Genomic DNA, 12,607 nt, shown 5'->3' with positions numbered 1-12,607 from the left:
GGCTATCGCCGCGCCAACATCTAGTAGCCCTGTAATAGGCTTTATGATTTATGTCGCCGCTGAATTCTGTACACATTTTCAATGGAATACGACTACCTTCTTCTTCTTCTTATGGGGAAACGTACGGCTTAGCTTGCCGTCGATCCATTGATCGCAAGATGTCCTGGCGCTACGAACTACGAACGACAAACTTTGCTTTTAGTCTTCCAAGTTTTAGATCGCAAGTGTTTCTCGTTTTACAAAATTCCAAATATTGATACAATACTTTTTAATGGTACAATGTTTCAATAAGAACAAATATTAACGTCGGGAAAAATTTTAATAGAATATTTTGAATCGCATCATTTACGAATTTTTATATGACTATAGATTTATTATTTATTATCAATTCATAGTAGTAGCGATTTTACGTAACTATTCGTAACGATCGACGTTATACGTATCGTTGTGTACGCGTGAATGTATGCGTTTAGTTCTAAGAAGAAGAAAGGACAGAAAGAAAGAGGAGGACACGAACAAACGGAGAATCGGAAAGAAGCTGCACGTATCCCATTGTCGCAACTTCGCGCCGTTTTGCAAATAGGCACGTATGTATGTACTCGTAGCTCGTACCGTAATTGTCGCTCGTTATCGATACGATTGTCCGACGTGTGCACGCGCGCGAGCACTAGTAGTGTCACACACAGAGATCGAAGGCTGTGGCGGTGAACACGAGATACACAATAGAAAAGAGCCCGGATATGACGGCGTTCTTCGTCGCGCGTAGGAACGTTCTTCGCGGGAAAGAGAAAGAAGGAGAGAGAGAGAGAGAGAGAGAGAGAGAGAGGGAGAAAGAAAGAGAGAGAGAGGAATGGACCGGTGCGGAGGCTGTGCTTCTTCTCGCGTGATTTATATCACCCACTGACGAAGCAACGTATATTTACCAGCACTACTACTACTACTCACTACTACTACTCCTTACTTACTACTTACTACTACTATTACCATCACCACCACCACCATCACTACTACTACTACTACTACTACTACTACTATTCTATCACCACACCACTACTCGTTTCCGTCGCATGTTGTGTACTCTTCTTACTTGCCCTTCTCTCTCTTCGATCGCTCATGCTCCTGTTTGCTCTTACCTGCATACAGGAAGGTGTAAGACACTGATGCACATCAATTCCTCTCCGCCAATGGAATTTTCATTGATAGTAGAATTATCTATAATAATATATATATGTGGCTTTTGCGAAAAGATTAAAGAAATTTTCCATCTTAGAAATATGAAAGCATTACGACTCTAATGTTTTATCGAGTAATTTTCTAAATTGTTTATTTCTTTTTTTTTATATATAGATATTTAAGACATTATTCATCTCTAAAAATTTTTTTAAACAGTTATGAAACATTCCATCTCTATCGAAAGTTGTACGAGAAAACATTTTTTGCGGTTATAATCGTATAATTTCGGAGTTTTTCAGAACAACACTTGATTCATTTGAATGTAAATTTCAGAATTTCATATATATTACTATCAATGGATATCCAATGAAATTATATAGGTCAGGATATTATTGCACCCGTCTTTATCTTATATTAATTTGCATAGGAATATCTTCGGAATTAAAGACTGTATAAACTTCGAACGTAGACTACTTTAATAATATGTCGTAAATAATTTTTTAAAGCTTCCTTTCGAACTAATACCAATATGTAAAATATACACTTTATTTATTAAGGTAACAGATAGTACAATAAGGAGAAATCGAAAGTGCGTATATCTAAACGAGATGTAAGGCTGGTAATTAATGTTACTGATATAAAGATTCTAAACAAAGGAGGTATAGTATATATTTCGAAGTTACACAAAGGATACGATACGAACAGTCGAAAAAAGTTTCGTAGATCGTTGGTCTCGAGATTACGAGAACTAGGAAAGTTAACCTATTGCTTCTTCGACGATCATCGAGCGGAAAGGCCGACGATAAGTCGAAGTCGAGTCTCGTCTTGTATCTCGCGTTAATGGCGAAGGATAACGGTTGGATACGCGGTGGTGATCGATAATTATTACCTACGAGCGAGCTCGCTTTGAATCACGCGCTGAGATCCGCACCATCGGAGTATCGTACACGCGCTTATAAGATCACCTCGAGGAGTATGTTACTTTGTTTGGAGTTAGAAAATAGAAAAGAAAGGATAGCAAAATAAAAAAAATGAACTTATATCAGAATTATAAGTTATACGAATTAAGCACTAATTCATTAATAATAATTTCATTAATAATATATTTTTAAAACGTTTATCCTATATTTTCGATAAAAAAGCTATGCGAATACATTCTCGGGGGAATTTCATGCGGATCACTGATTTTTTTTATTTGAAAACGTTTTGTTTCTTTTTCTTTTTATTTAATCATATATTCGTCCGTTGCGATTACTGTTTATTTCACTTCACATCGAAATCCTCTTATCGAGCCAAATAATGTCGGCGTAGAGAACGAAACTACGAGATTTACTTCGAGCAAAGTCGTCATAAATCACTAGAATCCTGCCTACCGTCGTCCTTTTTTCGAGTCCAATCAGCCGGCCACTTTTTTCCTTCTCTTACTTTCTCTATCACATTTGCATATAAGTAGTACCTCTTCTTCGACAGTTGGAAAAAATCCATTGAAGAGAGACTTAAAAAAGAATATCTTATCTTAATGAAAGACGCCCAATGATAATGAAAATCATGTTTCCAATTGTACAACATAAGATGATAATGATCCACCAGTTTTGATTAATCGAAAACGATAACTTAAGAATGTCTCCTTAATCCAATTAAGAGGATTACCTCAGTCGCATAATATATAAAGTGATAAATAATCCTTATCACGAGCGTATAATCATAGGTCGATTGCTTTGACCGTAATGTGGAATCTCTCGATTATAGAAGAAGAGTGTTGCATGTGTATGTGTATGTGTGAAAAAGAGAGAGAGAGAGAGAATCAGAGTGAGAAAGAGAAATAGAGAGAGGGGTAAGTGTTAATATCAAAAGACAGTATGTAAATCGGGTAATCCGATGTTTAAACGGTTTACACCCGTAACTCATAGTAATGTATGGACTCGAGAGCTCGAAGGAGCTCCGAGCTGCGAGAAGATTTATAGGTACTAGTGTCATTGGAGTCATGCGTCAACGGGCAAGTCTTCCCCCTTCCGCCCCTCGTACATTCGACCACCACAGTGTCTTCACCAGGGTGGGGGACCCTTTACTGTCAAAAAAAAAACGAGCTGGCTTTTGCTCGGAAGAAGACCAACGTCGTTGCATTCTCTCGAATAACGAAGTGAGAGACCCTCTCACCGAATTCTTAGAATAAAAAGTATAAGTTCGAACGAACAACGTGAATTGACGTTTAATGCGATTTAACGTAGAATATGAAACTTCGAGGTTCGATTAGAATTTTGTAATAGTACGTTCATGCAATTAATTGAAAAGATCGAGAGATCTTTTTACAAATCCCAACGAACGTAGGATCAAAGGGCGGCAAAAGGGAATGGTTAGGTGTTTTCGAAGGACTCAGGGGTGTATCAAGTTCCAAGGCGAGTACATCGAGCACGGACACAACGACATTGGAGGTGACTTTATTGACACCGGCATCATAAATCTTCGGGACTTAACTCCCACCGCCGCTATTCTCGACATTGTCGTACTCGTATTTCTTCCCTCTCCTCTTCTTAACTTTGTGCGTGCACAATTCGGCGCATTCGTACCGAGCATGAAATTTTCTTACCTTGTAAAACGTTCGAACGAATGCGGGCGTACAACAAGCTCAGAGGTTGCTAAGAACTCTAACATGAAACCATTTTATCCTTTATAAAATTTCTTCATTCTGTAGTTTGAGTTAAGTTACATTTGCTATTGACATCGTTTGTGTATGCGATTATGTATTACGTATACGATCACGAAGGTTTACAATTTTTGAGCGTTTTAAAACATTGAATGATTCAGAGTTTTTAAATATTCCCGAGTTGAGCACCCCGTTTGACCATCGGCGGCATAAATCAACCGTCGATGTCTTCGTATTCTTCTTTGTACAAACCGACGAAAATGGACTCATCTCGGCGTTTGGCTGCGTGAAATTAAAAGGGCCAGTTTCGCGAGTATCAAAGTACATCGAACCATTCCAACTATTCCTAAGTCCTTCTAAATGAAACATGGATATATTAATTTTATCCATTAACAAAGTACTTTTCTCTTGGGTTTCAGGTGGTCTTAGTACAATAGCTATCGTCCGCGTACAAATAACCGATGTGAACGACAACAGTCCAATATTTGCACCTCAGAAATACAACGTGACTTTGAGAAGCGATGCTCCGTTTCAAGGGCCGATTTTAAGGGTAGTAGCCAGCGATCTCGATGCAGGATTATTCGGACAAGTTGCTTATAGAATAACCAGCGGCAACGAAGCTGGAATATTTCGGATAGATCGAAACACAGGTGAACTTCACGTTTCAAGGCCAAGCCTTCTGTCGAGATCGGCTTTGCACCAACTCAATATCACAGCAACCGATGCAGCTGGCTTGAAAAGTACCGTCGATGCGGAAGTTAGGATAACGATGTCCCTGCCAGGACACAGGATAGCGACTTGCGAGAGACCACGTTACGTTCTCTCGGTTAAAGAGAACCAACCGCAAAGTACTGTCGTTGGAGGAATCAAGGACACCGTATCTACGTCATCTCTATCAGGTACGTTGTATGCTATACCCTTTAACCTCCTATAAATTTTTCTTAGTTTCCAACAAATCTGAAATTTATAATGTAATTAGAATATTTCTCTAAGCTTTTATCAGCGATTAATTGTCTGTCGAAAAAATGACATCATACTTAACAAATACCTCTTTAAAATTATGTGATATTATAGAAGATTAAACTTGTTCTTTTCTCTTTTGATTACGTTTTCAAAGAAATCACGTGAACGTTCAAGATTAAGACTCCGTTATTTAAGATAAAATCTGAAGAGTAAAAGAAAGAGAAGAAAAAAGAATATGCAGCGCTATGCACGTAACTCGAGCGATCATCGTCTCAAGTAGTTTCCTCGTAATCGCCGTAGCTCGGAGGGTCATCGGAAAGATCCAAGAGTACTTTCCGTTCATAAAAGAAATAATCTAAAAAGTTTTAGAAGCGCGTTAGTATCTTCTCCTCGAGCTAGGTCTCGCAAATACCACGAAAACGTATTCCACGCGCGGCGCTACCGCGTTAGCATAGTCGCGTCACGAGAGTGGATACGAAGAGGACTGCGACGAGGACGATGAAGAGGAAGAGGAGAAGGAGGAGGAGGAGAAAGAGGAGGAGGAGGACGCGAGAACGCCTACGTGGCGATTCGGTATACCTACAAGCACGTGCAAAGCACGATACACTATCGTAGGAAAACGAGCTTGTGCTCGAGAATATTCTCCTCTTCTTCCTCTGCTTCGTTCCCTCACTGTAGAACGAGGAAACGAGGGGAGACGAAAGAGGTTGGTATGAGCAAACGGCATGTAAATCATACGAGAATATCTATTCAACGTGATAGCAACGTGGAACGCGTCGTAAGGATAACGCGCCGTGCTCGTCACGGGTCTTCGTATTTGCTTCGTGCCCACAGGATTCGCAGTTTTCCTTATTGGTAACGACCCCATTTTGACTTCCATTCGAGTAATTTAAGCTTGCATTGTCGTCCTACCTACGTCGGTCTGCATCTCTTTCTTTCTTTCTTTTTTTTTTCTTTTTTCCTTTTTTCTCTTTACTCCGACCAACTAACTTCGAGAACCTGATGGATTGCCTGACTCGAACGATCTTTTTACTTGATTTTCAAATTCGAACAGGTTGATTTCAGTTCATACTTAACTTTTACCGAACAAACAGCCTTGACCCGAGTTTTGGATCGATAGAAATACTTTAGGCCCGAGAAAAGATAAAAATAAATTTTTCCTAGAAAATCATTTCATAAGCAAGGAGAAAGATATGAGATAACAAAAGAGATAAGGAATAAGTAGAGTGGATGAGTTGGTCCGTGCTGATACATCACATAGGATTCGTAAAGCGGGTGGAGTGGGAGGTGGTGGGAAGGAGAGGAAAGGGAAAGGGGGTAGAGGGAGTGAGGTACGTAAAGGAAAAGGTAAAAGGTAAAAGGAGGGAGGATGAGAGGTACGTATCCGTGTTTCCACACTGGTGGTACATCCGATGCAAGATACGGCGCGTCACGACCTGCGCTCACCGCGCCATATACCCGGTGCACCGTGTAAAGTGTCTCGGCGTGCATCGAGCACGGCTCCACGGTACATTATAGTCCCGACAATGGTGGATAGTTTACACGGTGGTGCCTTACCGGTGGTGGTCGTATTGTTCGACCGCCATGGCCCGCATATGCAGACCTCTTGCATATCAATGCGGATACTTTTGCGAGAGAGGAGAGAGAGAAAGAAAGACCTTCCTTTCTCTCTCTCTCTTACTCTCTCTTTCTCTCTCTCTCTCTCTCTCTCTCTCTCTTCATCTCTTTATTTTTCTTCTTCGTTACATATTTCGTTATATTTTTTTATTGGAAATAAAACAATTTGAAAACGAAACGTGTTTTTCAAAACGAGTTTTATGGTAATGTGCTCTCTTTTAATTGCTTTTATTTAAGAATTTTACGCAAACGTTACGATCATTACTATCGTTAATGACGAAATTTTTGCACGTTTATTCGAAAAATGCGATTCATGCATATTGAAACGAACTCGTCTACCTAAAGTAAGTTACATTTACATTTCCTTTACCGAAACGCTTCAACTCTTGCCATTTAAGTAAGATCGTTCCATTTATCCAGTGTTGCTGATATCTTCTGGATCGAATCGTCGATTTTAGTCGATGATGAGACACACAGAGAGAAAGAGAGGGAGAGAAAGAGAGAGAGAGAAGGAGAAGAGGGCCACGCGTCCGTACAAGAACCTGTTCGCGCGAGAAGATGCGGCCCGGCGTGCGAGTTCGCAATATTTGACACACAGCAGCCAATCAGATTATCAGATTAAAGTTGAAGGGAGCCGGCGAACGTTTGTGCGCTCGCGCACAAGGCACTATACCCAGACGTACCGCTTCGCATCGATGCTCACCAATCTTTTCCCCACCCATTTTACGACACCTGTTCCGATGAACACGAACTCGTTCTCCAAATGAAAGGAAAGAGAAAGAGCAGGATGGAAAAGTCTACATGATAGAGACAAAGGAATATTGTTCGGCGATCATTCTTAAAGTTAAAGTTTTGAAGCTTCGTATCGAATAATTTAAATCATCTTTTAATTATCGGGAACAACTCGATTTCTCGACTACCAACTTACGAAGAAAATAAAATAAAGGGTATTCTAGAAATGGAGAAAAACCGATGGCGGTATTTGTCCCCTCGAGGTCGATACTTAAAAACACTTGGAAGTAGACGAAGTCCTTATTGGGTGCGTCGTTCGAACGGTGGACATGCCGGATACTGTATCCTTCCATAAAACCTCGCGACAAAATGAGGAACGGCTTTCATTTTACGGCCGAGTTTATAGCACCTCGAAAGAAGAGGGAAAATGATCGGTCCGCGATCGGTTGCAGATGAGAGACCAGTCTTATCTTATCCTCGAAACGAGCGGCCGCTCCTAAACTCCTCAGAAATTCTAAGCGGGCACAAAAAGATGTTCGCACGAAAATCGCGAGAAGATACGAAGTTTTTTTACCGATTATTTTCTGGGAGAAAATATACCTGCATTTATTCGAAAAATATCACAGAAAAATCTGCGTCATTCTAGAGAGGATTTGCACGATAAAGAAATTCTGACGTTCTCGAGTAGAAGGAAGCATGATCGAATGCCGTGACACCAGTGACACGAAACAAGATCGATATGGACGTACACGACGATAGTTTGTCTCTTCTCTCGGATGTGCGAATCGAAGCAGCGAGAGGCTCCTTTCTTCGAATCGTTTCGGAGTACATCGGAAGGAACGATAACGACGGTAACAAGCGTCTTCGTTAAGGGTATAGCGTAATCGCATAACGATCGCTCCACTCGTATTCTCGCTTCGACGAACTTTCCCGTAACGACTGTAAGTCTCGTAAGAGAGTCGGTCTCGAATTCATTCCATTTTCATCGTATTTTAAACTTCGCACATTTTTTCGAAATAAGAGGAAACAAAAAAAGAAGTATATAAAAGTAGTCCTCGCAGAATATTCTCTCTTACGTTCGTCTTAGCCGCTCGTGTTCAAAGTTCCCCGAGCTAATCGAAAATACTGGTTAAAATGGTGGCAAGCGTCGAGGGCAAGAGATTCCATCCGAACTGGCAGTATTTCGTACTTTTCGGAGGCTGAGATTCTTCGTCCCGAGAGAATGCGCCTCGTGTGCCGTTGAGAAGGGTAGACGGAGAAGAGGAATAAGATGAGAAGGAGGTGCAGGACCGTCGTCTTCCTCGTCGTCGTCGTCGTCGTCGTCGTCGTCGTTGTCGAGGTCGCATAAATCGTCGCGAGTCGGATTCCGGGCAGCCGAACGCAAGCCGCCATTGTCCAAGACTTTTTGCCCCTCTCTTTCCACCATGAGAGAGCTGCTAGCTGCTATGGAGCTGCACTCTTTGCATACGCTTTAAATATCGCCGCTCCGTTCGCCTTTGAGGTCCCTCAGCCTCACCGGATCCCTCTTCTCCTCCTCTTACTCTTTCTCGACGTGGAATGAGATACGAGGGATTGCCGATGTGAAACTTGACGATTCCTTTCGTGAGAGAAATTTCGACTTTAATCTCGTTTATTTTTGTAAACAATGTGAAAGTGAGAACATTTCACATCGATCGTCGTAAAAAAAAAAACCGGTTCGTTTCAAGTTAAAGAAAAATTCTTACGATTCGCAATATCCATCGGTACTATTATAAAAAATCAAATACGAGCAAGTCTCTCTCTCTCTCTCTCTCTTTTTTCACGATCATGCGCGCGATATCGAAATTTCTCGACTCGAATACTGGTTCCTATAACGTCGGTCGCGGTTATTATCTTTTTCTCTCGTGTCTTCGTAAATTCCACGATAGCGAAAACGTCGTAATATAATCGAAATCTCGTAGGGTGAGCCCATCGCATATCGATCGCGATCGCTAACAATAACGTTAACGACAAATACGCCTACCAGAAAGCGATTCCGCTCCTCTAATTGGTTGACCATGCCGACACGAGAAGGAGGAAAAAGGGTTGCGGAGAATGCTAGGCGGAGATAATTATTTCGACACGATCAGGACCCAGCATCCTTCCCCTGGACCAATGCTGATTGTATTAGCACCGTTTTATATTCCGAGATAATTTTAATTCCAATGACAAGAGGCATTTAATTTATTTATCACATCTCGTAAAAGCTCGATCCCCTTTCCTCGTCTAACCTGGCGTACTTAAATTTCATCATCGTACTGTCTTCCACGAGAAAGAGCAAGATGGAACGAGATCCTTTTTATCGAATTTCTTTTGTACTGATAAAAAAAGACAGACGATCGAGTCCTCTCTCGAAATTATTTATACGCGACAGATCCTTTCGTTCGTTTAACGATCACTATAAAGATCAAACTACGTTTTTCATTGCCGATTAAAATCCATTCTCAAATTTCTTTTACGTGAAGTGCTCCTTTAGATGAGGTGAATTATACATATGGAAGTTTGACAGATGTCGATAAGTAGGATTGTTCTCTTTGCTAAAATTGCTATGAGCAAAACATTCTTATCGTAAGAGATCGTATTATATGAATGCAATTTTCTTTCAAAGTTCTCGTCCATCGTAATCCTCCTGTCCACCTTACATTAGCGTCGTGCTTTCACCGGACTTGCAAATTTCGTGCGACCGTCGTCTCTCTGTTGAGTCCACGAAACTCCTCGCTGAATATCCTCGACTCTCGGCATCTCGAGCGAGGGACCTCTCGAAGAGTTCCGTGCTGAAAGATCCGCGCTTCGAGATAGCGACGAGTCTCTTCTCTTTTTCTTTCTCTCCTTCTCTCTCTCTCTCTCTCTCTCTCTCTCTCTCTCTTTCTCTCTCTCTCTTTTCCCCGTGCAACAACGAATGCTCGCGGTCTGATTTGCGTAACTTCGTTCTCGGAATTTTGTCCACCCCTTCCTTCTTTCTCTCTTTCGCGTGTATATGTCTATCCTTTTTCGGTACATAAAATTTGAAGTGGAAAGAATTTAAATAGAATCAAACCGATTCAATTACCATCACGTTCGAAAAGTAAATTGGACCGTTTCGATATAGAAAGGTTACAAATCGAGCGAGATTCGATCTGTAATAACGATCTTTCTTTTCGATTGTTAACCATGCGTATTTCGACTACTTTCTGGAATTTCTATATGTAATGTATAGGTAAATGTACTCTATTAATTAGAGAGAAATTGCATAATCGAGGATATCAGTAACGATCGGCACGTCTCGTAATTCTTTCGAACTCATGTCTATTAAGTTTCCTATTACATTAAAAAGGATAGTATATTTTACATTGAAAAAATTTTTTTATATGCGCATACTCAGATATCTTAAGTTTTTATTTACTTTTTTACGTATTTTATGGATCGATACAAGTTCAATTAGGATCAAGAAACTATCTTTCGTTGTTCCTTTTCCTCGCGTATTAGCATCGCCAAGAGAAAAGGGTAGACGTGGACGAGAAGGGAGAGGACGAAGGGAGAGTAAAAGAAGCTCGGAGCACGTATGATAATCTCAGTTGGTTTCGCTCGGCGGGCCTCAGCACCCGTTTATATCATTTTCGACAGCGGCTGTTTATTGCCCGATGCAAATCGTTCTCTCTCCGCTCGGAGAGGGACGACCTCGTGGCATCTCGGCAAAGTACCGCGACGCTGGACCTTGCGGTTGGTCTTTTTGCTTCGAAAACTCATCTCAAATCTTTTCCCGTATACTTTATCACATCATTATCAGATTTTATAGCACATTGAATTCGTTCCCGGTGCAATACTTACGTATAGGAAATGTTTGCTTTTAAAAAATTTTGGAAATAGATCAAACGAGATAGTTCGAAAGACTTCTAAAAAAGATAAAAAAAAAGGGGGGAAAAGTTAAAGAGGAAGCGCCGATCGATTTGGAAAAGGAAACAACGTGCGATCGGGCTCTTGGGGAAGGAAAAATCACAAACCTACAGTACATCGGTGAATCGGTGGAATCCTTAGATGCTCGTAAGATATACCGGAGCGCGCGCACCTCGGTACGCCTCGGTATCTCGTCTGAACCGTATACGAAGCGTTTCTCTCCCTCGCACATACACACTTACGTATACACGTACGCCTATAGCACGATCGCTGGTTATTGGAAGACTCGCCTTGTACTACTACAGTGGCTACGACGAAAAAAGTACGCTCGGGCGTGCAGAAATCACGGCTACTTTTACGACGTGAATCCCCGTGCATGTGAGAGCGTATAATAGTATGTGTTTGTATATGTGTATAGATACGCCGAAGATACGGTGCATATGCCGCGATCCTAGATGTTGTAAAAGGCCAACGATAGACCGGCTCTCTCTCTCTCTCCCTTCCTCCCTCCCTCGTTCGTATATGATGCACCTCTTCGACCCTTATCTCGCGCCTCGTTATCGCCGTTTACCATCGCCGCTAGCACAGACGTTCTCCGTCCCTCTTACTCTCTATTTCTTTCTCTTTCTCTCTCTCTCTTCCTTTCTCTTTCTATCTATCTTACTAACGGTGCGCATATATAGGTATACGTACGTCTTTCTTGTAGCACACACTGATGCATTTCTCTCTCCCCTTCTCTTTCTATCTTCCTATCGGATATCTTACACCGCTTCGATCCCAACTCTCTCTACGCTCGTGCCTCACTTTGGAATTTCGACGAGGGAGAATTACCACAGGGTAATACTAGATGAGATTGTTTCCTTGCGGGGGAAAAAGGAAGGTAACTCGTCGAGATCGTTGAACGTTTTCACGCGCTTTGCTTTTTCTTGTAATTGAGGTGAACCTTTCAAGAAACTTCGATGAGTCTTCGAATTGAACGAATTTAATTTCAGTCGATAAGTTTTAAAGATATGTCTGCAATTTTTATAAATTAGTAACAATGCTAGGGGATATGAGTATTATTCATCCCGTTGTTACGAACATACATCGAATAGGCTTGTGAATCTAGGAGACCCCAAGTTGGTAAGACAACGTCGCCGAGCCATGTACGCAGAGTTTTGAGCGTGTAGCAAAGAAGTCCTTCCCGCGAAGGGATAGTAGTAGGTCGTCGGTGGTAGCCTCGCGCTAGCTAATGTCGAGCATCATTTTAATTTATTTTCGCGTCGCTGGATGCCCGGCAGCCTTATTGTCGCCGTCCATTGTCTTGTCTTTCTTGCGGTGCAGCGTCTTGCTAGAGACTCTCTTCCGTTCTCTCTCTCTCTCTCTCTTTTTCTTCTTCTTCTTCGTCCTCCTTCTTCTACTCCTTCTTCTCCTTTTTCTCGAGCGAACACAGCCGACCATTTAGCCGCGTCCTACTCCAGGACGTCTTACGCATGTACGAAGCTCTATTCGTTTGTTTACCGATCTCCAATGCGAGCGTACGTTTCTTGCACTATTGTGCACTCCGATGCACGCTTGCACCGATCCTACATCGTTTTAAGACGATTT

General features: G+C 41.6%; 1 protein-coding gene across 3 annotated transcripts in view; it reads left to right on the top strand.

The window, feature by feature from the left end:
• Positions 1-12,607, top strand: part of LOC122633109 (protein dachsous) — a 275,156-nt gene that overhangs the window by 228,426 nt on the left and 34,123 nt on the right. For all 3 annotated transcript variants that reach the window (XM_043820651.1, XM_043820654.1, XM_043820653.1), the window contains one exon: positions 4,237-4,716. In XM_043820651.1, coding sequence (XP_043676586.1) covers positions 4,237-4,716 — 480 coding nt within the window. The remainder of the gene's footprint in view (positions 1-4,236; positions 4,717-12,607) is intronic.

Source organism: Vespula pensylvanica, chromosome 11 (assembly GCF_014466175.1).
Source record: "Vespula pensylvanica isolate Volc-1 chromosome 11, ASM1446617v1, whole genome shotgun sequence".
Taxonomy (NCBI): Eukaryota; Metazoa; Arthropoda; class Insecta; order Hymenoptera; family Vespidae; genus Vespula; species Vespula pensylvanica.
The sequence above is the reverse complement of the archived record's forward strand: the minus strand, read 5'-3'. Positions and strand labels throughout refer to the sequence as shown.